Source organism: Ahaetulla prasina, chromosome 14 (genome assembly GCF_028640845.1).
Source record: "Ahaetulla prasina isolate Xishuangbanna chromosome 14, ASM2864084v1, whole genome shotgun sequence".
In the NCBI taxonomy this organism is placed as follows: Eukaryota; Metazoa; Chordata; class Lepidosauria; order Squamata; family Colubridae; genus Ahaetulla; species Ahaetulla prasina.
The window spans coordinates 12,170,854-12,195,207 of record NC_080552.1 but is presented as its reverse complement, the minus strand read 5'-3'; the positions used below and the strand labels follow the sequence as shown (position 1 = coordinate 12,195,207).

The 24,354-nt window shown below is 44.1% G+C and overlaps 1 protein-coding gene across 4 annotated transcripts in view; it reads right to left on the bottom strand.

The window, feature by feature from the left end:
- Positions 1-24,354, bottom strand: part of RAB11FIP3 (RAB11 family interacting protein 3) — an 88,128-nt gene that overhangs the window by 14,510 nt on the left and 49,264 nt on the right. For 2 of the 4 annotated variants that reach the window (XM_058156902.1, XM_058156903.1), the window contains exons 4-9: positions 23,205-23,389; positions 8,880-9,056; positions 5,459-5,593; positions 2,632-2,667; positions 598-691; positions 315-418 (exon numbers count right to left, since the gene is read on the bottom strand). In XM_058156902.1, the coding sequence (XP_058012885.1) occupies positions 315-418; positions 598-691; positions 2,632-2,667; positions 5,459-5,593; positions 8,880-9,056; positions 23,205-23,389 (731 nt within the window). The remainder of the gene's footprint in view (positions 1-314; positions 419-597; positions 692-2,631; positions 2,668-5,458; positions 5,594-8,879; positions 9,057-23,204; positions 23,390-24,354) is intronic. The other 2 variants (XM_058156904.1, XM_058156905.1) reach the window with 1 other exon arrangement.

The following is a 24,354-nucleotide window of genomic DNA, read 5'->3' as shown; positions in this document are numbered from 1 at the left end:
TCCTTACAACCATTGTTATCAACCCGCCCACAAAATGATGAACTTCTAATCTGGGACTGCTGGCTGTTCCAAACCCCAGCACAAAATTAGGCCCCTCCTCTTTCCAAACAAACAGTTCTGTTTCTCAAGGTGTATATATAAAAAGGTAAAGGTTTCCCTCGCACATATGTGCTAGTCATTGCCGACTCTAGGGGGCAACGGTGCTCATCTCCGTTTCAAAGCCGAAGAGCCAGCGCTGTCCAAAGACATCTCCGTGGTCATGTGGCCGGCATGACTCAACACCAAAGGCGCACGGAACGCTGTTACCTATATACCTGTGCACCAGTTGAAGGTTTTCTTGCTTCAACCGGCTCTGCTGCTCCCCGTTTGCTGCTGTGTCCTTTTCCAATTCTGTCACTCTTTTCTCCAAGAAGATCACCTGCACCGTGGGCATTGACAAAATCCCCATCAGTCAATTGCAAAAAGGCAGCTTTACTTGGAACAGCTTATATCCTGCCGCGATACCTTTAATGTTCTTAAACAACACCTGGCTGTCCCAGTTTCTTGGGAAAGACTCGGATAATAAACACACCCATACACAATCTCCTTCGCACTTACCTTATCAGTGATATCCTCCTCCAGGCACTCGGCGCTCTTCTGGAAAGGTTGTTCTATATTATCCATCGAAAAGCTTCCTGTCTGATGCAGGTGTCTGTAAGCAAGATAGAGGAAGACAAACAAAAACAAGGCTACCATCATCACCGCAAACAATGGGTAACCAGTGGAGGCTTTCAACAATGAAATTCCAAGCAATTTCATAGCTTGGAGGCTCCCATCTACTGGGACCCTCCAGATTTTTGGCGGCCTTTTCTAAGCTCCGAAAGCAACCCGCTCTGTTTTAGGTTCTCTCTAAAGCAAAAGAACAAATTGATAGAACTTTACCCTTTTAATACTTTTGCTCTTTGGAATATGGGGTGATCAAGGTCTCAATTTCACACTTCTCTTCTTTTTCATCCTCACCCAAGGAGAGCTTGCACACTCCAAAGCAATAAACCAAAAGGATTCGGGGTAGGTTGAGATGTAGCAAGATAGTGAAATAGCTCTCCTGGGACCAGGACTGGAAGTTAACTGGACCTCTACCACGTCACCCAGCTTCTGTGTTGCGGTCCAAAGTCTGCCGTTTTATGACCAGGCATTTGCGCCAGGCGTTTTTATCAGCCGCTAACTAGTAAGACAATTTACCACTACACAGGTGTTCAAGCGATTAAGAACCAAGTTTGGTACAGGTAGTCCTCAACTTATGACCACAATTGAGCCCAGCGCTTTTGTGGTTAAGCCAGAGATTTGTTAAGTAACTTTTGCCCCGTTTTAGGACCTTTTTTTTTGCCACAGCTGTTAAGTGAATGGCTGCAATTCTCGTTAATAATACGGTTGTTAAGTGAATCTGGCTTTTCCATCGCTTATCAGAAGATCATAAAAGGTGATCACATGACCCCGGGACACTGCAACTGCCATAAATACATGCTAGTTGCCAAGTGTCTGAATTTCAACCAGGTGACCATGGAGGATGCTGTAATGGTCTTAAGTATAAAATATGGCCATGTCGCTTTTTTCAGTGTGTCTGTAACTTTGAACAGTCGCTAAAGCAGAGTTTCTCAATTGTGACAACTTGAAGAGGTGTGGACTTCAACTCCCAGAATTCCCCAGCCAGCTGTGCTGGCTGGGGAATTCTGGGAATTGAAGTCCATACCTCTTCAAGTTGTCACAATTGAGAAACACTGCGCTAAAGGAACTGTAAATTGTAAATTGAGGGCTCCCTGTATCCCCCTTCTTTCCCCCAGCAAAACCTCACCCATCCCTATTTTTTATTTTCTTTGGAGATATTTCTTTTACCTCCTATTTCAGCACTCAAAACTTGGGTTTTTTTCTAGGGGGGGTCTCCCTTCCATGCATTCACACAAAAGGGTAAAGCTTTCCCTCGCACATATGTGCTAGCCGTTCCTGACTCTAGGGGGGCGGTGCTCATCTCTGTTTCCAAGCCGAAGAGCCAGCACTGTCCGAAGACGTCTCCATGGTCATGTGGCCGGCATGACTCAACGCCAAAGGCGCACGGAACGCTGTTACCTTCCCACCAAAGGTGGTCCCTATTTTTCTACTTGCATTTTTTTTATGTCCTTTCGAACTGCTAGGTTGGCGGAAGCTGGGATAAGTAACAGTTCATCCCGTTATACGGCGCTAGGGATTCGAACCGCTGAACTGCCGACCTTTTGATCGACAAGCTCAGCCTCTTAACCACTGAGCATCCACACAAACGTAGGGCTAAATAGCTTGTAAGCCCAAAGGAGGCTGGTTAGCTGCTGTTGCCTGCTGACCCTTATATTATCCGTCCAATTTCAAAGAAGAAGAATCCCGAGGGCAGGGCTAGCTATGCAGGGCCCTAACTGGCTGAAGCATCTACTTCTCCACCAGGGAAAGACAAATGGCTCTCTCCTTTGGAGATCTTTATCGATCAGAGAAAGAAACGATCTGATCCCACAACATCCCTGAAGATTGGAAGTAACAACTCATCCTTCTCCCTCCCCCACGAGAAGAAACTGCACAAGGAAATCACTTCAAAAGAAGGGAAGAGAAGGAAAGAAACATCCATCCTACCTTGCTACCTTTTTGCTGGAGAGTCTCTTATTCGGGCTGTGGAAACAAACAACAGGAAAACTAAGTCAGGAAAGCTGACACCAGCGAGCCACGGTGAAACAGGAAGCAAGCAAAGACAGAGCCATATCCTTTACAATTTGCAGCACAGCACACAAACACATCACCCCCACCTTGCATGCATTGCCCGTCCCTCCGTTTTAGCCCTCTGGCCATGCCAACCTTGTCAAGTTTCTCAGAGAAGCATCACAGCTGACCATCTCTGGAACCTGTAGACCAGTTTCTTCCCAACCTCCACCTCTTTTGGACGGGTGGGACTTCAACTCCCAGAATTCCCCAGCCAACAAAGTTTTTTTTCTCTCTTTCTCCTGGCTAAGGGCGAGATCTCTCTTTGAGTGGCATGCCAAGGAGGCAATAATCCAGGTATTTCGTTGGAAGAAGACAAAACAAGGTTTCACTGAACACGAAACCGTCGGCCAAATAAAATTACTTCCCCCAACTGTAATATTATTAATGTTCTCCTACATTAAAAAGCAGAGACATCATCCTGCCAACAAAAGTGCATGTAGTCAAGGCTATGGTTTTCCCAGTTGCAATGGATGGCTGTGAAAGTTGGACCATAAGGAAGGCTGAGCGCCAAAAAATGGAGGCCTTTGAACTCTGGTGCTGGAAAAGACTCCTGCGAGTCCCTTGGACTGCAAGGCGATCCAACCGGTCAGTCCTAGAGGAGATCAACCCTGACTGCTCTTTAGAAGGCCAGATCCTGACGAGGAAATTCAAATCCTTTGGCCACCTGATGAGAAGGAAGAACTCCCTGGAGAAGAGCCTAATGTTGGGAACGATGGAGGGCAAAAGAAGAAGGGGACGGCAGAGAACGAGGTGGCTGGATGGAGTCACTGAAGCAGTCGGTATGAGCTTAAATGTACTCCAAAGGATGGTAGGCCTGGAGGAATATTGTCCATGGGGTCACGATGGGTCGGACATGACTTCACGACTAACAACAACCTTAAGAAATACAATTCCACAGCAATCTTTGGAGGGTGTCTGGGATAGTGTCCCTATAGTCTTAAAAGGGAGGGGGATTCAATAGATCAGAGGAACTATTATACAAAGACATGGCTGCATCTGTCTCATGCAATTCTGGAGGTCTTTGGGTGTCTCCATCACACTTGGTCCTGTTTGGTGGCTAAATCTTTCTGAGCTATCTATACGAGATCTACATTCAAGGATACATCTCTCCATTACAAGCCAAAAGCATCTGACCCAGATGTCCCTGGACCGAGTTGCTTCAGAACCCAGAGCTGAATGTTCCACCAACATCTAGAAAGCCAGCTCTGCTTCTACAGGTTTCTAGTATCACTTTCTCTTGGGATTTATATTACTGAGTGACGTTTCACTGGATTGTCTGAATTTCTCCCCAGTCTCCCTCAGGACAACATCAACACGTTTCTCTGAACACACACAATGGCTTCCAGAGGGCCTTCCCTGATTTATTTTTTCATCTTCGGCGCTTCATCGAACATCACATTTTGTTCTTTCAGGGTTATTCCAAACAACCACACTCGCAATATACACAAAGGTATATATTTTCCTGTGAAATACCGTCGAAGTAAATTACAAATATGAATGTTCACCATAAATTGAAGGCTGGAAATTAAGCCGTAAGGAAAGGGGCTCCAGAGATATGTCTTGTAGGAGCTGGGCTACCATCAAAAGTGCCAACAGCCTTGGCATTTACTCTTTATCTGGCATAGTCTTCCCTCAACTTGAGGTCCTTCTAGATGTTCTGGTCCATCAGAAGATGACTTGCTGGGAAAGCGACCACCTCCAGCAAATCATTCCCTCAAGGACATGAGGAACCGTCACTCAAAAATAAAGACCGTCAACATTTTGCAGATTCAAGAACTTCCCCATCAATCTTCACCAGCTTTCAAAGTTACAAAATGCTCACATGACCCACTCCCTCCACCAGCAACCATGCTACACCATACAGGGTAGCTGTTGTGCCTCGCTCGCCCCCCTCTCCGCAGCCGGGCCCCTCCCATCTCCTGCTATCTCAGCCAGAGACTGATAGTGCAGAAGAATGTCCTGGCATGCCTCCAGCCCCCAGCTGACACCCCTGATGTAAATGAAGATTTCCGTCTTCTTTTAGATTTTAGGTACAAGAGAAGGAACGAACGTCCAAGGCCAGCTCAGGAAAGTCTGCCGACGTACAATTCATATTTTTTTTTCTTTTAAGACAGTGGTTCTCAACCTTTATAGTGCTGCGACCCCTTTAATACAATTCCCCACAATGTGGCGACCCCAACCGTAAAATTATTTTCATTTTGAATTTATCGCGCCTGAAGCCGTATGGGCTAGCGATCTGAACTGCTTGTGATTGCCTTGAGGACGGAGGCATTAAAGCGGAGACTCCTCCCCTATTAAGTTTGTCGCGCCTGAAGCCAGGTTAGGCTAGCGATTGGGAGCGATTGCAGCTGGCTTGAGAGGAAGACATCAGAGCAAAGATTTCTCTCTTTTTTAATTCATCGCGCCTGAAGCCGAATTCGGCTAGCGATTTGAAGAGCCTGCAGCTGGCTTGTGGAGTCAACCATTGGAGTGCGATTCTTCGACTCGCAAGTATACTTCCCATATTTCCGATGGTCTTAGGCGACCCCTGGCAAATCGTCATTCGACCCCCAATGGGGTCGCGACCCACAGGTTGAGAACCGCTGTTTTAAGAGATCGAAAAGCAAGGACATATGCTTGATTTTAAAACAACAACAACAACACACACACACACACGGCTCATGCTTTTAAGAAAGGAAGTGCCATGCCTCCAACCGGTTACCTATTCATTTCAAGATCACTGAGGCGGGAGGAAAGATCTTCGAGGCGGTTGATTTGTTTATGGCACTGGCTACAGTAAAACTCAAACACCTCGTCAGTGATAATGCTGTGCAGTTTCGTGGCAAGTGGGTTGGTGCTAGAGAAATCACATCGACACGTTAAGTGAGGTCTTTTACACGCAAAAAGAAAAAAATGACGTACAAGGCCAAGCTTGGGTGGCTTACAGAAGTTTTTTTTTTCCCCAAAAAAAACAGAAGGTTGAAAAGTTATGTATGAGGGGTCTTTGGTGCTCTTTGAGCCTGGGGGCTTTTTCGCCAACATTTCATGAACCAACAAGTGTTAGCACTGACGTTACTTAGTTGGGTCATGAAACATAACATGAGCCCGGTGGCGCAGTGGTTAGAGTGCAGTATTACAGGCTACTTCTGCTGACTGCCGGCTGACTGTAATTTGGCAGTTTGAATCTCACCAGGCTCAAGGTTGACTCAGCCTTCCATCCTTCCGAGGTGGGTAAAATGAGGACCCAGATTGTTGGGGGCAAATAGGCTGACTCTGTAAACCGCTTAGAGAGGGCTGTAAAGCACTGTGAAGCAGTATATAAATCTAGGTGCTATTGCTATAACAAAATAACAGAGTTAGAAGGGAACTTGGAGGTCTTCTACACCAACTGCCTGCTCAAGCAGGAAACCCTGCACCATTTCAGACAAGCGGTTGTCCAATCTCTTCTTAAAAACTTCCAGTGTTGGAACATTTACAGCTTCTGGAGTCAAGTTGTTCCACTGATCAATTGTTCTAACTGTCAGGAAATTTCTCTTTAGTTTTAAGTTGCTTCTCTCCTTGATTAGTTTCCACCCATTGCTTTTTGTCCTGCCCTCAGGTGCTTTGGAAAATAGCTTGACTCCCTCTTCTTTGGGGCAGCCCCTGAGATATTGGAAGACTGCTATCATGTCTCCCCTGGTCCTTCTTTTCATTAAACTAGACATACCCAGTTCCTGCAACGGTTCTTCCCTTTTCAGAGTCTCAATATCCTTTTTATATCATGATGACCAAAACTGGAGGCAGTATGGTCTTACCAGGGCATATCAATATGGCTGGTACTGACAGTATTAAAAAAATAAACAAACAGAAAAGATTTAATATTTTTTTTTGTGGGTGGCGGGGTGGGGAAGCTGGCTTGTGATTGACATTCCCTTCTAGGGAAATAAAACTTCTGGAAGCCAGCAGGCTTAGTCGGAGAAAGGTTAATTGTGAAAGCCGCAGTCATCAAACAAACGCAGTGAAACAGGCAAACTGCTGGAAAAACAAAAAACAAAAATCCATCGTGGGATCTTCATTCGTATTGTTTTGTGAAGGAATCAAACACCAGAGAAAGCCCTCTTCCTTCCACTAAACGAAACTAGAGAAATAAGATGCACACAAACCACAGGAGATTCACACCCTTGGGACCAAATGTTTGACATTCCTCCCCCGGCAACACTAACCCCCACCTTTTCCCCCCCCAATCCTATCTCCCAACCTTTTGGTATAAAAATCAAGAGGTTCCTTTCTTCCCCCCTGGATTTTTCCCAGCTACGGGTAGGTTCAAACCGAAGTCATCTGGTGATGGGCATTGCAAGTGGGAGAAAAGTGTTTGCGGTCAAGGCCCGATTTCTCAGCAAGCCTTTTTCTGAGAATCATAGAATCCGAGGGCGAGGAGGGACCTTGGAAGTCTTCTAGTCTGACCTCCTTGCCCAAGACAGGGCTCCTTATCAGCGGTGAACTCCTCTGAAGTCTGCTACCGGTTCTGTGAGTCTGCTACCAAGTGCTCACTTCGGGCACAGCACTAAAAAAGGAACATTTTGAAGCCTTCAGAGTCTGCAAAGGTAAGTAGAACAGCGGAGGGGGGGGGAAATCCGCTGTACCACGCAATTTAGATTAGCTAGAAAGCAGGAAATCCAACGATTCTATCTAATATAAATCACACGTCACACGCTGATTGTCGCCCAGCTGATCGTCGGAAATACCAGTTCGCCCAAACCGGTAGCGTTTTTTTTACTACCGGTTCGGGAGAATCGGTCCTAACTGGTAGCATTTCACCCCCTCGTCCTTCTATCATTCTGGAGCACCCAAAACTGTTGGATGCAAGCTGTTCCATTGATTAATTGTTCTCACTGTTAGGAAATTTTCTCCTTAGTTCTAAGCTGGATCTGTCTTTAGCAAGCTTCCATCCATTGCTCCTTGTCCTTCCCTCTGGTGCTTTGGAGAACAAGTCAACCTCCTCTTCTCTGTGCAGCCCCTCAAGTACTGGAAGACAGTTATCACGTGTTCTGCCCATCTCCTGATCTTTCGCATCATTAGACTAGACATACCTAATGTTCCCTTAACCATTCATCATATGGTTTAGTCCAGGGGTCTCCAACCTTAGCAACTTTTAAGCCTGGAAGACTTCAACTCCCAGAATTCCCCAGCCAGCAAAGCTGGGAGTTGAAGTCCTCCAGGCTTAAAGTTGCCAAGGTTGGAGATCCCTGGTTTAGTCTCCAGACCCCTTATCATCTTTGTTGCTTCTTTCCGATGCCTTGATGCCACGAAGATGCGGAGAGGTCTCCAAGGCTGAGTTTGGCTCTTCCGAGTCTTCTCAGTTTAATCACACAGTTGCTTCTCTAGGACTATTATGTTTTAAAAGTTAAGATTCTGAATTACTGTTTCCCGTTGGAGGCATTGAGATAGTTGAAAGCCTCCATCGGTTATTTCGTGTATTTCCTGATCCACCTCAAGACCAAGAGAAAGTTGATGAGGTATCTAAACAGATGGTTCTCAACCTGTGGTCCCTGGACCCACCCCCCCGGGGGCTCCACCATGTCATCACGGGACTGCGAAGGCTTGAAGGAATGTTACGATTTAAATCTTGAGTTAAGTCTCGGTGGTCCATGGTCACAAAAAGGCATTTAAAGGGGTTCTGTGGTGAAGTAAAGGCTGAGAACTACTGATCTAACACACACACACACACACATGAGGTACTATATAGTCCAGGAGATCATTCAAGGTTTCTTTCTTGGCTGTAACTGCAGCCGGATTATATAGCCCAGGAGTGAGAAGGATTAAAAAATCAAAACAGGATTTTCCCCAGGCTGTGCTAATCCAGATTATCCCACCTTCTCCGGGGCCGTTTCAGATTCTGAACAGAAATCATGCAAACAAGCTTCCCTGAGCATCTCTCTCTCTCTCTCTCTTTCTCTCTCTGCCTAAGAAAAACGTCACAAGCACAGGCAATATGTAACCATAAACACAAAGATACTAGGCATCTTTCTTGCTTATTCCTAAAAAGCCTTCCTTGGGCTTCCTGTGACGTGCGAGTGTGTCAAAAAACAACAACACCCCCACCCTAACTGGACCTGAAAGCAATCCTGAGAGTCACTGCCTCCTGCGTACGCACTAATAAATACCTGGGAGAAAGGAAAGAGGAGCTACTGAAGCCGCTCTCTCCATTGCACAAGCTGTCCGAGAAAAGTTCCCCCTCATTCCCTTCTCCGTAGTCCTCAAACTGCTCCTCTCCACTGATTACAGTGACGATGGAGTGGCTGTTGACATCGGCGGTCAAGGACAAGTCGTGAGGGTGGGATCTGTTGGGAGAAAAAGAAGGATCAAAGCATCAAAGAGGCAGGGATGAAATGCTCCCTGTTCGGACTGGATCGCCCGATTCGGTAGCAATGGCAGCAGGTAGTTTGAAGAACCGGTAGCAAAAATTCCTGCCCCCACCCCCATGCCCAGCTGAGCCGCGCAATCATCAGAGTTTTTTTCCCTTTTTTTACTTTTAAAAGCATTTTTTCTTCGGCCGAAAAAAATGCTTTTAAAAGTAGAAAAAAAGCCTCTGACGATCACACGGCTCAGCTGGGATCGTCAGAACCTTTTAAAAGCATTTTTCCTTCGGCCGAAAAAAATGCTTTTAAAAGTAGAAAAAAAGCCTCTGACGATCACACGGCTCAGCTGGGATCGTCAGAACCTTTTAAAAGCATTTTTTACAACGGCTGAAGAGATTGTAAAAAAATGCTTTTAAAAGGCTCTGGCAATCCCAGCTGAGTTGCCTGATCATCAGAGGCTTTTTTTCTTTTAAAGGTAAAAAAAAAAAATGCTGGCTGAGGAACTCTGGGAGTTGAAGTCCACAAGTCTTAAAGGGACCAAGTTTGGAGACCCCTGTTCTAGAGGGAACACTTTGGAAAAGACCATTCCAGAACAATCTGGGGCTCAGTGTGTAAGAGCAGTGTCACCTTGGAAGCAAAATGCTAGTTATAGTCTAGAGGAGGCACCTGGGCCACAACCAACAAAGACATGAAATCATATTAAAAGAAAAATACAAAACAGTGCAGTGCATTTGATGTGACCAGATCTAATCTAATGCTTAAAGGAGGACATTCCCTTTGGATCCAGAGGTTCTTGGTTCTCACCTCCAGCATTTTCTTTCTACAAACAAAAGAAGCTCTAGAAATACACAGCCACCAGAATTTGTACGTCGTTCCACACTGTAACATCATGTGGGCTGAATTCTCACCGCTTTCATGTACACGTTGTTGTATCTTACAGTTGAAATGTGCTTTAAAGCGCTTCTTTTTATCAGGGCAGGAGCATTTTGCAAGCAGCAGATCAGCTGAACGTGGCACAAAGCCTCAGGTTTGATTCCCGGCATTTACTACATTAAAAGGACTTAAAAAATAAATAATGGAGCAGCCTGCCTTTCTGGTGCCAGTCAAAGGAGACAGCCCTGGGCTATAGAAAAAAAACCAGATATAAATCTTCCTGAATAGCAAGTAGTTTGTGGTGTTTGTGCACGGGCAAAGCAGCAAGTTTTTCACAGAACTTCCTAGGGAAACAAAATACTTTCCTCTTATGGGTTGAGAGACCACACAAAACAATTGCTTTACTGCCTACGTCACAACTGGCTGGTTTCATACACCACACCACACCAAGCCTTAAGTCATTATTTACTGATTCACAGTGTATGCGGAACCCAAACAATTTGGCAATGGATGTTGTGTGATGCTAAGCAGATGGTTTTAAGGTTCGGGATACTTTATCTGGTGAATAGCAGTAGAATAGCACTTATATACTGCTTCACAGTGTTTTACAGCCCTCTCTAAGTAGTTTACAGAGTCAGCCTCTTGCCCCAAACAATCTGGGTCCTCATTTTACCCACCTTGGAAGGATGGAAGGCTGAGTCAACTTTGAGTCAAGCCTGTCAGGATCGAACTGCTGACAGTGGGCAGAATCAGCCTGCAATACTGCATTCTAACCACTGTGCATGGAAGGAAGGAAGGAAGGAGGGAGGGAAGGAAGGAAGGAATAGCCATTGCAGCAGCACTTAGACATATATACTGCTTCACAGTGCTTTACAGCCCTCTCTAAGCAGTTTACAGAGTCAGCCTATGGCCCCCAACAATTTTGGGTCCTCATTTTACCCACCTTGGAACGATGGAAGGCTGAGTCAACCTTGAGCCTAGTGAGATTCGAACTGCCAAACTGCAGTCAGCCAGCAGTCATCAGACTAGCCTGCAGTACTGCACTCTAACCACTGCGCCACCATGTCTGCATCATAGAACCATGGTGTTGGAAAACATGTGCAGCAAATTCAGTTCAACCATCCACAAGGAATGAATGTCCATCCTCTTCTTCAAAACCTCCAGAGATGGAAAATCCATACCTTCCATAAGTTAGACTGTTCCATGGTGGAGAAGGTCTTACTAGCAGGAAGTATTTTCTTATGTTTAAGCAAAAATCTAAGTAGCTGAAACTTATATCTGTTGTTTCTGGTCCTAATTTTGGCCATGGACAAGAGTTGTTGGCCATCTTCCAAGTAGCTTCTTTTGATGTTCTTCAACGTAACTCTCATCTCTAAGTCTTTTTATCTGTCACGGAAAAGTTTGCCAGCATCATTTCTGGTTACTGTTGTCTCTGCTTGCTGTTAAATCAAGGACAGAATAACCTGCTACCTTTTTAGAAGCATAGAACATGATGGTTTGATTGTGCATGACCATCAACGGATTATATACCAGAGCTAGGACATAGCTGTCTATTAATACCCAGACTGGAACTCCATCTTTGCATAGAAGAAAATTTGTCCCAAAGAAATCCAAATAATATCCGTTAAATGCCTGAATGTGTTTAAAAAAACACAAATTAACAAGATCAAAATGAAGGAGTTGGATCACTTTAGATTCATAAATTGATGGCTTGCTATTAGGAAAAACTTCTGGCCCAGATTTTTTCAATCTTCACCACTCTACTGCTGTTTCTTCAAGATATCACCTCTGGATGTGCGTTGCTATCAAGTCTATTTTTGTAAGGAGGAGAATTACTCATAAGGTTTGCCCTTTTCCCTTGAAAAATTGTGCCACATGAATATCCTTATCCGGATACCGAATAACATTTCAATTTCACTAATGTGCCTTGCCTGGTTTCCATCTATTGTAAAAAAAAAAAAATGCATGCATTTGATTGACTATTTTGATATTTTGGGGGATAGTATTGTAACACGTTGGGGCAGCCTGAGTTAGGTTTTCGCTTGGAATTAACACTAAAACTTGTGTAAACTAGATCAGGGGCTACCAACTTTTCGGACCTCAGGGACCATTAAATTCAAATTTTTAAATCCTGCAGACCACTAATCTGAATTAGTGACGGGATGGGGTCCTTCTGGCACTTAGCTTGGCCACCTGTTAACAGAGAGAAGCGCCCACAGTCAACCCTAGCTTTGCTGTCCATTGTACCTAGGAATCTCAAATAGAGCCAAGAATGAACATTTGTCTTGTAGCCAGCCTGGGTGCTAGATCATCCCCCTGCAAACTCTGTCTCTCCAGGAGCCCATCGAAGTTTTGTGCGCCACTCATTGAAGCACCTGGACTCCCAGGGAGGGAGAGAGGGGCTGGAGCTACTAAATAGGCAGCCAAGCTAAGTGCCTGAAGGACCCCATCCCATCAGCGAGTGGGATTAATTGCTTTGGCGAAGCAATTAATGCAAAGATATTTTTTTCTGTGGACCACCAAAATTTTCTCACGGACCGCCGGTGGCCCATGGACCACCAATTGGTGACCGCTGATCTAGATCAAAAAAAGGATTAGGCAAAAAGACTAGACCCCATCATTCAGGAACTGTGATTTGTGTGTTTGTGTGTCTGTGTGTTTGAATATGTGTGAATGAGTGGATGGGTGGGTGGGAGTGTTTAGCCTATCCTATTCAATGAGGAGATCAGAAAATTCTTCACCATCTCTGGGAAGTCCAAGGACAAGTCACTGAACAAGTCAAACTAACTCAATTCTGTGCCAAGAAAACGATTGACCATTTTGTTGGGATGCCGAAGGGATAAAGGATGCAGAATTCTTTAAGGGAGCTGTAGGGATTTTTTTTTCATAGTAGAATCAACTCTAGATGTACACGAAAACTTTTCCAAAAGTTTTTCTAATTCAAATTAAGAATGATTTTTTTTTAAAAAAAATGCCTCCGTGCCTGAGGCTGTATGGTTCTGAGTTTTACTCCATTCAAAAACAGGAAACTACTTTATCTGTAAGTCCAACTTGTTAATGTCTGCATTATTTTTACATTAACAGTCAAAATGGTCTTGTTATCCTCCGGAAATGTGGAGAATGAGATACAAATTCCAACATCTTCCCATTCTCACAATGCTGATTAAAAAGTTCCATCCAGAACGGATGAGATCATTACCCGAAGATACAGATAAAAACAAACCAATAAAACTCCTCCAAATAAAATGTAGAGTAAACTGAAAACCCCCTGTGACATAATAGTTATTTGTGGTTTGAAAGAGGAGAGAGAATTAATATTTGGTCTTTAAAAAACGACACCTTGTATAGAACTGCTTTGTGGCACATTAAGTTTCCAGTATATACTCCGCACACTGCACATTTGTCATATATGTAATGGACTTCAATAATCGAGGAGGAGGAGGAGGAAGAGGAAGAAGAAAAAGAAGAAGAAGAATGAATGAATATGAATATGAATGAATGAATGAATGAATGAATGAATGAATGAATATTTTAATTTGTATACCGCCCTTCTCCCGAAGGACTCAGGGCGGTGAACAGGCAGATAAAATACAGATATACACAATAAATAAAACAACCCTTAAAAAACTGATTTAAATTTGCCCAAATATTAAAATAACATACACCCCCATAAAATTACAAAATTTAAAAACCCATCAAATTCTATTAAAATTTAAAGGTAAAAATCAAGCTAGTCCAGCCATACGGAATAAATAGGTTTTAAGTTTAAGAAGAGGAGGAGGAGGAGGAAGAAGAAGAAGAGGAGGAGGAGGAGGAGGAGGAGGAAGAAGAAGAAGAAGAAGACAGAGAGTTAACAATTGTTGATATGACAAAAAAGAATCTGGATAGCGGACATGATGATACTTGGAAATGGCAGAATAGAAAGGAAAGAACTGGAGAAAAAAAATCACAGAATACAAAGACTCACAAATAGAAGTAGAACAACAGTGGCAAAAGAAAGCCGAGATAGCACCAATAGTAATAGGCGCCTTGGGTGCAATCCAGTGGTGGGTTGCCCCCAGTTCAGACCAGTTCTATAGAACCAGTAGTAAAATGGCAGGAGTCTCCGCCCACCGATGTCATCATAGGCAATCTGTGCATGCGCGATCCCGTTGCGAACCGATAGTAAAGTTAAGTAGAACCCACCCCTGCTGCAATCCCAAAACATCTGGAGCAGCCCTTGAGCACCCTCGGCATTGACAATATCCCCATCAGTCAATTGCAAAAGGCAGCTTTACTTGGAGCATCCTGCGACAATACTTTTAACACCATCAAAGAGCAACATCTGACTATCTCAGGTCCTTGAGAAGAAATCAGCGGGTGGATAAAAATGCCAAATCTAGTCTAAACATCTGGCTGGCTGTGTGATCAACAATGGTCATTAAAAAGAGTAATTTCTGTAGATGTGGCAAATCCCAGGGGCAGCAGATTTCCCAGGGAAAAAGATTGCAAAAATATTTCAGAATCCAGAGATCAAATGATCAACACTGGCAGACAATGAAAACAATATTGCAAAGTCACGTTTACAGTTATCTTACATCGGGGCAAAATAACAAAAAGATAGAAGAAATATTTACAAAACTAAATATTTCCAGCTACTATATATCAACCACAAAATTACCACAACAAAGCAAAATATTTCCTTAGCGGGCACGTATATTACATTGTTACTTGGATATCTTCAATATTTCCAATAGATTCCTAGATAGAAATTGAATTTTCAAAGAGCAGCAATCAAAAATGTTTGCCTCTTCTTTGTACTGTATTGTTAATTCCATCAACACTGTCAAACTATTTACTGAATCTGCACTACTATTAATCGTTTCATAGTTCCCACCACCAATCTCTTTCCACTTATGACTGTATGACTATAACTTGTTGCTGGCAATCCTTATGATTTATATTGATTGATATTGATATATTGACCATCAATTGTGTTGTAAATGTTGTACCTTGATGAACGTATCTTTTCTTTTATGTACACCGAGAGCGTATGCACCAAGACAAATTCCTTGTGTGTCCAATCACACTTGGCCAATAAAAATTCTATTCTATTCTATTCTATTCTAAAATTGAGCGATAAAAACATCATCGTTATATTGGATTGATTCCTTCTTCTAAGACAAGCCTATTGATTATACAATAATCAGCAATATGCCTATACTATAATTTAGGAAGTGTTACTTTTTGATGTAGAGAGGCAGATTAAATTTGATTGGATCGAGAGACGAAAAGCATTTTCCTGCGTTAACAAGAATTCCTGACTCAGCAAAGAATATTTAGTGAACTGTCAAAACAAGAGTTATCAGGAAATATTTCCTGGACATCAACAAACAAAAGAATTTCTAATCATAAGGGGGGAAAAATGTTTAAGGAAGGAGGAAATAGTCAAGGCCAGATGGATGGCTAGAAAAAAACTGTAGGAAACAAAAGGGATAATGTAATGTGAGAGATCTGGAACCAGGACATTTCCAAAGCTCATTTGTCACAGACTGCAGATACACTGCTGCCACCGCTAACACTGAAGATGTTACCTAGTTTGGTAATGAAACGTCTGGAAAAAAACCCACCAAGCTCAGAGAGCACCGGGGACCCCACAGATCAACCCCGAGTAACATATATTCTCCTTTATCGATAAGTACAATATTCCTTCTTATTTTGACATCTGATGTTAGAATGCCACTTGCTGTCTACCGAGCTCGGAAGGGGCAGTGCGGTGGCATGTATCTTTGGTCTTCAAATTGGGCATGATAGAAATCATGTGCCCAAGAGAATGGTGGAGCCAAACAGGGGAAACTTGTCTTGCACAAATGCCTTTGCAGCTATTATTTTTGTTTTGTTGTATGGCATTGTTACAATAGCCAGGAGATCACAGTGCTATTGCAGAGTAGTAGTTTGGCTTGCCAAGGTACCAGCCGTGTTGTAGGACATGCATGCGCGCTTCCCAAGGTGCGCCAAAGGAAGGTGAGTTGGTTTCACACCAGAAAGGAAGACAAGTGGCTCTTCCTGGAGTGTCACCCAAGGCCCTCTCCCTTCCTGGAGCTGCCTCGAATGGGCACCGTAACAAGGAAGGTTCAGAGCCAGTAGGCATCTGACTGCCTGCACAGAGCACCAGCTCACCACACCACCAAAGTGGTACCTATCTATCTACTTGCATTGAACAGTTAAGTGGACAGAAGCTGAGGCAAGTGACGGGAGCTCACGCTGCCATACAGTGGTAGGGCTCGAACCACTGGACTTGAGATCATCTCCAGTGTCATTAAGCCATTGAGCTGGGAGGGACGAGGCAGGGTAGGCAGGGCCAGCCAGGAGTGGGATTTGGGGGTTCTCTGAACTGCACAGAATCTTAGCTAGAGGTTCTCTCGAACCCCTGCGAACCCCCAGAAGCCCACCCCTGGATGCCCTCCTGCCAACTCTTTTCCACAAAAGTTTCATCCATCACTGCATTGCTGAAGGAACACGAAAGTCCACACGCTGGTTTGCTTTTATTTTAAATTCTTTATTTTGCAGGGCTTAGAGGCCCCTCCAGTCACTCTCAAAGGAGTATTTTCTCAACGTTGAAATTACTCAAAGGAGTAATTTCAACCGAAGCTACAAAAAGCTTCAAACCTCCTTCAGAACCCAAAGCTTCTCCAATCGATTCCTCTTCCGGGACTTTTTCTTACACAGACAGCTTTTATTTGTCTTTACTTTTTTTTTTTTATGTAAGTTTTTTATTCAAAGTTTTTTTTAAAAAAAGTGAAAACTAACACGAACTAATATAAAGGGGAAACAGAGAAAGAGAAAAGAAAAGGACTAAAGGCTCCAAAAAAAAAAAAAAAAAAAAATAGAAAGAAGGCGCTTCTCATTTTTCTTTGCAGCAAATATAAGTGCAATTTTTAAAAAATTACCTCTTCTTCTAAGGCAGTGATGGCTAGCCTTTTTTCCCTCAGGTGCCAAAAATGCGTGTGTGCGCACGACTGCCTGCATGCAAGCCCACCCCCATGATGCAACAATCCCCCCGTGTGCCCTGTGCATGCGCGTGTGACCCCCTACGCTCCCCCCGTGCATGAGCATGCGAACCCCACCTCCGCACCTCATTTTGGGCTCATGGGCCTCTGGTGGCTCAGACTGCTAATGCAGTCTGTTATTAACAGCAGCTACCTGCAATTACTGCAGGTTCTAGTCCCACCAGGCCCAAGGTTGACTCAAACTTCCATCCTTTATAAGGTAGGTAAAATGAGGACCCAGATTGTTGCGGGCAATAAGTTGACTTTGTATATAATATACAAATGGATGAAGACTATTGCTTGACATAGTGTAAGCCTTCGGAGAAGGGCGGGATATAAATGCAAATAAATAAAATAAATAATAAGAAGGGGGAAAGAGAGAGGAGGGAGGGAGAAAGAGAGAAGTTGGGAGAGGGAGAAAGAGAGAGAGAGGGAGGGAAGAAGGTTGACTCAGCCTTCCATCCTTTATAAGGTAGGTAAAATGAGGACCCAGATTGTTGGGGGCAATAAGTTGACTTTGTATATAATATACAAATGGATGAAGACTATTGCTTGACATAGTGTAAGCCGCCCTGAGTCTTCGGAGAAGGGCGGGATATAAATGCAAATAAAAAAAAAATTGGGGCCTAGCAGGCCTCCCTGAAGCCTCCTGGGACCAAAAACAGGCTACGGGAATCACATCGCACGCATGTGTGAGTCCCCCGTGCCCACCCACCCCATGTATGCACGTGTGTCTCCCACATGCGTGGCAGAGACCCAAAAATCTGCATACTAGCGCATACTGACCTAGGACGACGGCTTCCGTGCCCACAGAGATGGCTCCATGAGCCACCTGTGGCACGCATGCCATAGATTCGCCATAGATTCGCTCGAAGGTTACAAAACCTATTATCCTTTTTCTCCCCCTGTTCATCAGAACCATAAATCACAAGCTCTTTTTTTTTTCCTGTTTCCTGTTGCAAAAAGTCTATTAAGGGACTTCCAGTCTAAGTCGGGGTGGGGGTGGGGATAAGGGGAGGGAATTGGGGTTGAGGGGAGAGGATGGAGTGATGGTTAATGTACAGGGATTATTGAAGATGTATAAATATAATTAATGTAGGGTCGGGTCTGCCCAGTTACCATTTTAGAACGGTGGGAGGAGAAAGAGAGAGTAGGAGGTAGGAAAGAGGAGAAGAGGAAGGAAGAGGGGTAGAAGAGGGAGAAAGAAGGTGTAGGGTGGAGGGAGGAGAGGATGTAGATAAGAGAAGGAGAGGAAGGTCTGGAAAGTAAAAGAAGGTAGAAGAGGGAAGAGTGTTAAAAAGGGGGGTGGTGACTGGGCAAGCCCGACTAATTGTATATAACTGTACATTGGATGAGCTGTTTGATATGATTGTAAAAATAAAACTTTTTTAGGAAAAAAAAGGGGGGGGAGTTACCACAGAGAAAGTTCACCCATTAAAGGAAAAAAAAATCTTTGCAAAAAACAACAACAAAACCCTGCAAGATTGTTTAATACCTTCCTGAAGGATAGACAGCAGTCTGTTGCCTGTAGGTACAAGAGACAACTAAAATAGGAATTTGTCTTTTCTATTCTATTCAAGAATCATAAGGCACAACACTTAATAATAGTCATAAGGTACAAATAAGCAACCAGGAAACAAACAATATTAATATAAATCGTAAGGATTCAAGCAACAAAATTACAGTCATAAGCGGAAGGGGATGGGTGATGGGAACGATGAGAAGATTAATAGTAGTGCAGATTTAGTAAATAGTCTGACAGTGTTGAGGGAATTATTTGTTTAGCAGAGTGATAGCCTTTGGGAAAAAACTGTTCTTGTGTCTAGTTGTTCTGGTGTGCAGTGCTCTATAGCATTAGGGTTAAAAAGCTAAAAAGCAGGAAAATGTGAATTTCAGTCCTGCCTTAGGCTAGCTGGATGACCCTGGGCCAATCACCAGGAGACTGTGAGTTCTAGTCCCGATTTACGCATGAAAACCAGCTGGGTGACTTTGGGCCAATCACTATGAGATTGTGAGTTCTAGTTCTGCTTTAGGCATGAAAATCAGCTAGCTGACTTTAGGCCAGCCGCTCTTTCTCAGCCCACCTCTCAAGGTTGATGTTGTGGGGGAAACAGGAGGAGGAAAAAGCCTATTAATAAAAACAATCACGGCGGGAAGCGAAACAAAATCAAGAAATCCATAAAAAGTTAATATTTCCAAGGAGCTTTTCCAGCCCTCCTAAGGATCAGAGGAATTATTCTAGCTCTGCGGATCCTGCAAACTATACTGCCCTGAACTCCTAGTGTACCCTAATACCTGTAGGGCATTGACCACCAATCCCAACAACCCTGTTGTGTCTTGCCCGCTCTCACCGCAGCCGGGGTCTGCTTATCTGCTTCCGAACGCTGAAGAATGTCCTCCCGGCCCCAGCCCTGGCTCCATGCCCAAGCAGGCTGCAGAGGAGGGAGCACCCCCCGGCCCCAGCCCTGGCTCCATGCCCAGGCAAACGGAGCAGCTAGACCCCTCCCCCTCCTCCACAGCATGTGAGCCTGAGGAAAGTTTAATTCCAACAGCTGATTGGAGTGACCCTCGCATCAGAAGATTGGATAGGCGGAGGCAACAGAAGGAAGGGAGGGGCAGGCCTTAATGAGTGCTGAGCCATGGAGCCACACCCCATGGCCTATATAAAGGATCTGCTTTCTGGCAGTCTCTGAGTCAGGCAAAGTCTAAACATATCTTGCTGAAGTCACTTTCTGGTCTCCTGCCTGCTCTGAGGACTTTGCTAGGACTTTGGGCAGAGCTGCAGAGGCACACCTGATTCGGATTTCCCTGACCCGGCCGTCAGCGGAGGAGTGGGACACGACAAACCCAGTTTAGCATCCTGACACTCCACAACCTCCTAGCCCCCTTCATTCGGAGGGAGGCAGGGCACAGAAAATTAACAGATTCAAGCTTTGCCACCTTCCCGCCATCTCTTTGCTTCTCTGCCCCCCAATTCTGGCCCATTCTGATCGGATGCGCACCCACCTCTCTCTTGGCTGATCTAACCGAAAGTTTTAAAAGCAAGAGCAAAAATGAATGCAAACAAACAAAACTAGAGTAAGAAAGGAAAAAAAAACAAAAAAGGCAGGCATAAAGAAAAAACTAAAGTGCAAAATGGGAAAAAAGGAAAAAGTTGACAGATAAATAAAGGAAAAAGATCTAAAGAACAGGCTTCCAACTTTTTTTTTTCCTTACAAGGGCCATCGTAGATTTACTCCCTTTCTCTAAAGTCACCCCTGGACTCCCTGCTTTTTATCACCTATTTTATCTAAGGGTCAAAACCACAGATTATAAATCCCGGCTATTTTCCGTTTTATGCAAAAAGTCCATAAAGGGGTTTCCAGTTAGCAATAAATGTAGGTATTATCTTTTATCCTATCTTCTCTCTGTATCTCTGTATCTCTCACTCACTCTGTCTCTCTGTCTCTCTGTCTCTCTCTGTCACTCTCACTTACTCTCTCTCTATCTCTCTGTCTGCCTGTCTGTCTCTCTCTCACTCACTCACTCTGTCTCTCTCTCTGTCTTTTTCTCTCTGTCTCTTTCTCTCTCACTCACACTCTCTGTCTGTCTGTCTGTCTCTCTCTCTCTCTCACACACACACACACACACTCTCTTTCTCTCTCTGTCTCTGTCTCTCCCTGTCTTCCGATGCGTTTCTTCCTTGCATTGGAAAAACAACAATACTCATCACACATGGATCTTGCAGGAACCAGAGGCACCCAAAGGCAAAAGCAGCTTTCAGCTGTTGACACCCCCTCCCCATCTTAGCTTCCCAAAGGTCAAATCCAGCTCCCCCCACCACACACACATACAATACCAACATCCCCAGAAGAGCATCCGTACTTCCAGGCTAGTGAGCCCAAAGCCGTATCTTCCCAAGAGGAAGATCTACAACAGATCCAAAGTTGGCAGCCGCTGGACAAGGCCACCCGCAATAAAGCCGATTATGGGCTGAGCGAGGCAAGTAAAAGGAATCAGCAGCAACTTAATCCTGCTGGGCAACCAATAAGAAAAATCCCTCTTGGCTTCTGGAGGTTCCTCTGAATCCTCGAAAGGCAGCAGGCCAGGCCATGTGGGGTGGGGGGGACGGAGGGGATGGTGCAATCGGTAGGAAGAAGAACCTTCAACCATGGAAGTGTTATACAGAATAACAGAGTTGGAAGGGACCTTGGAGGTCTTCTAGTCCAACCCCCTGCTCAGGCAGGAAACCCTACACCACTTCAGACAAATAGTTATCCCAACATCTTCTTAAAAACTTCCAGTGTTGGAGCATTCACAACTTCTGGAGGCAAGTTGTTCCACTGATTCATTGTTCTGTCAGGAAATTTCTCCTTAGTTCTAAGTTGCTTCTCTCCTTGATTAGTTTCCACCCATTGTTTCTTGTCCTGCCCTCAGGTGCTTTGGAGAATAGTTTGACTCCCTCTTCTTTGTGGCAGCCCCTGAGATGTTGGAACACTGCTATCATGCCTCCCCCTAGTCCTGCTATCATGCCTCACCTATCTACAAGTAAATCTGTTAGAATTATTTCTGCTTTCTTTCTGGATTAGACATACCCAGTTCCTGCAACCGTTCTTCATATGTTTTAGCCTCCAGTCCCCTAATCGTCTTTGTTAATCTTTTCTACACTCTTTCTAGAGTCTCAATATCTTTTTTACATCATGGCGACCAAAACTGAATGCAGTATTCCAAGTGTGACCTTACCAAGACATTATATTATATTATATATAATATATATTTATATTATATATATATATTATAAAGTGGCATTAACACTTCACGTGATCTTGATTCTATCCCTCAGTTTATGCAGCCTAGAACTGTGTTGGCTTTATTGGCAGCTGCTGCACACTCAAGTTCCTTGAAGACCTTTGGACCTGCCCCGTCTCTCCACCCAACCTAGCTCACAGGCTTGTTGTGAAGCGAAAGGGAAAGATGGGAATCTTTCAAATGTGTAAATGTATAATTTGAAAATATAAAACCAAAATATGGTGCCTCCCGAGGGGACTCCTCAGAGAGTCAAAGTGCTGTAATGTCCAAAGGGTTTTTTGGGCCTAGGCAGGCTAAACCAGATAGGAATTACAACCCAGATCAAGTTAGTTTTCCTTAATTGTAAAGCTGCATGGATAGAATCTTGCAAATCTGAAAGTACAAGTCCTTGAAGTTACAACCCTAATGGAGCCTGAACATCATAGGTTGTAAATCAGGTCACCTGTGTGACTGGCCCAATTTTGCAACATGCCACAGGATGGTATGACCCTGGAACACTGCCGAAGGCCATAAATACTAGATTATGTCTTTGAAATTAAAGTTGCCCCCCAAAAGCCAACTACTGGATGGGAAGGAGAAGAAAAGAAACAACACCTACCCACCTATACCTTGTAGTCCACAATGCTTTAATCCAAGGATCTCCAAACTTGGCAACTTTAAGACTTCTGGACTTCAACTCCCAGAATTCCTCAACTAGCAAAGCAAAGCTGGCTGAGGAATTCTGGGAGTTGAAGTCCACAAGTCTTAAAGTTGCCAAGTTTGGAGACCCCTGCTTTAATCAGTTGAGTTTTATAGTTTCAAAATATAGAATACAGAATAATAGAGCTGGAAGGAACCTTGGGGGGTTTTCTAGTCTAATCCCCTGTTCAAGCAGGAGATCTTATATTATTCTGTCCAATCTCTCCTTGAAAACCTCCAGTGTTGAAGAGCACCCACAATTTCTAGACGGAAGCCCTACCACTGACTCATTGTTCTCACGGTCAGGAAATTTATTTTTAGTTTTATATATACCAGTGGCTAAGACGCTGAGCTTGTCGATCGAAAGGTCGGCAGTTCAGTGGTTCAAATCCCTAGTGCTGCGTAACGGGGTGAGCTCCCGTTACTTGTCCCAGCTTCTGCCAACCTAGCAGTTCGAAAGCACATAAAAAATGCAAGTAGAAAAATAGGAACCACCTTTGGTGGGAAGGTAACAGCATTCCATGTGCCTTTGGCATTGAGTCATGCCGGCCACATGACCATGGAGACGTCTTCGGACAGCGCTGGCTTCTTCGGCTTTGAAACGGAGATGAGCACCGCCCCCTAGAGTTGGGAACGACTAGCGTATATGTGCAAGGGGAACCTTTACCTTTACCTATATATTTTTAAAAAACTTTTGAGAGCTGCCCAGAGTTGGCTGAAAGATGGGTGACTATATAAATGTTTTAAATAAGTAAATAAATACCCATTCTCCGTTTCCTCTGGCTCCATGAATTCTGAATGCACCGTAGAATCGACCGCACTGTCCGTCTCGACTTCGTCGTGCATCTCGTGATGGACCAGCGTGCTGGTGTCCTCATCCGTGAAAGTCTCACACTCGCTGTAGGTGCTCTCTGAGCCCATATACGCACTGTCGGTTACCTCATTGGCCTATGGCGGGCAAAAAGAAAAACAGATATTGATGACAAACCTGCACCAAGCACAACAAAGGCAAAGAAGGCTGGATGACTCTCTAACATGGAACACATCACATAATATAGGTAGTCCTTGACTTACGACTTCAAGTGAGCCCCAAATTTCTGCTGTTAAATAAGACATTTGTGAAGTGAGTTTTGCTCCTTCTCTTACCCCAGTTGTTAAGTGAAACACCGCAGTTGTTAAATTAGTAATGCAGTTGTTAAGTTTTGTGGCTTGCTGGCAGCCAGTGAAGCTGGCAGCAGAGTCGGACAGTGAGGAGGTTGGGGAGGAACTTGGGCCAGTCCTGGGGGCTGGGGAAAGCTCAGATGAGGGCTCTGCGTTGGAGGCAGAGTGGGAGCTAGACAACAGCGAGGCAGAGGAAGAGCTGGAGCCCATTCCCAGTGTGCGCATGCACAGAGCTGCCAGAAGACAAGAACGATTAAGAAAGCAGGGTCGACTCAGGAGTAAGGCCACACCTTGGAGATAATTGGCCCTTCCATAGGACATAAAAGAGGAGCGAACGGGATATGGGTTTTTGCAGGAAGCAATTAGTTCATTTGATCAATTTAAGATTGGAAAGTTCTGTTCGTGTCTCTGATAGAATCTGTGCCAAGTTTGGCCTTGCCCTGCGTTTGGAAATTGGTTCTCTGGCAGCGTTCCAAGTGAGATACGGTGGGTGTTGATAAACATTCCTCTGAAAGACTGTTTGCCAAAACCTTGTGGACTGTGAATGACAGTAATTCACAGTCATTTAAATAAAAGAGGTTTGGCCAGAATTATTTATTTATTTATTTATTTATTTTATTAAATTTGTATACCACCCTTCTCCCGAAGGACTCAGGGCGGTTCACAGCCAATAAAATACAAAAAATACATATAACACAAATTAAAAACAGTATAAAAAACTAATTCAATGTATGGCCTTAAAATTTAAATAC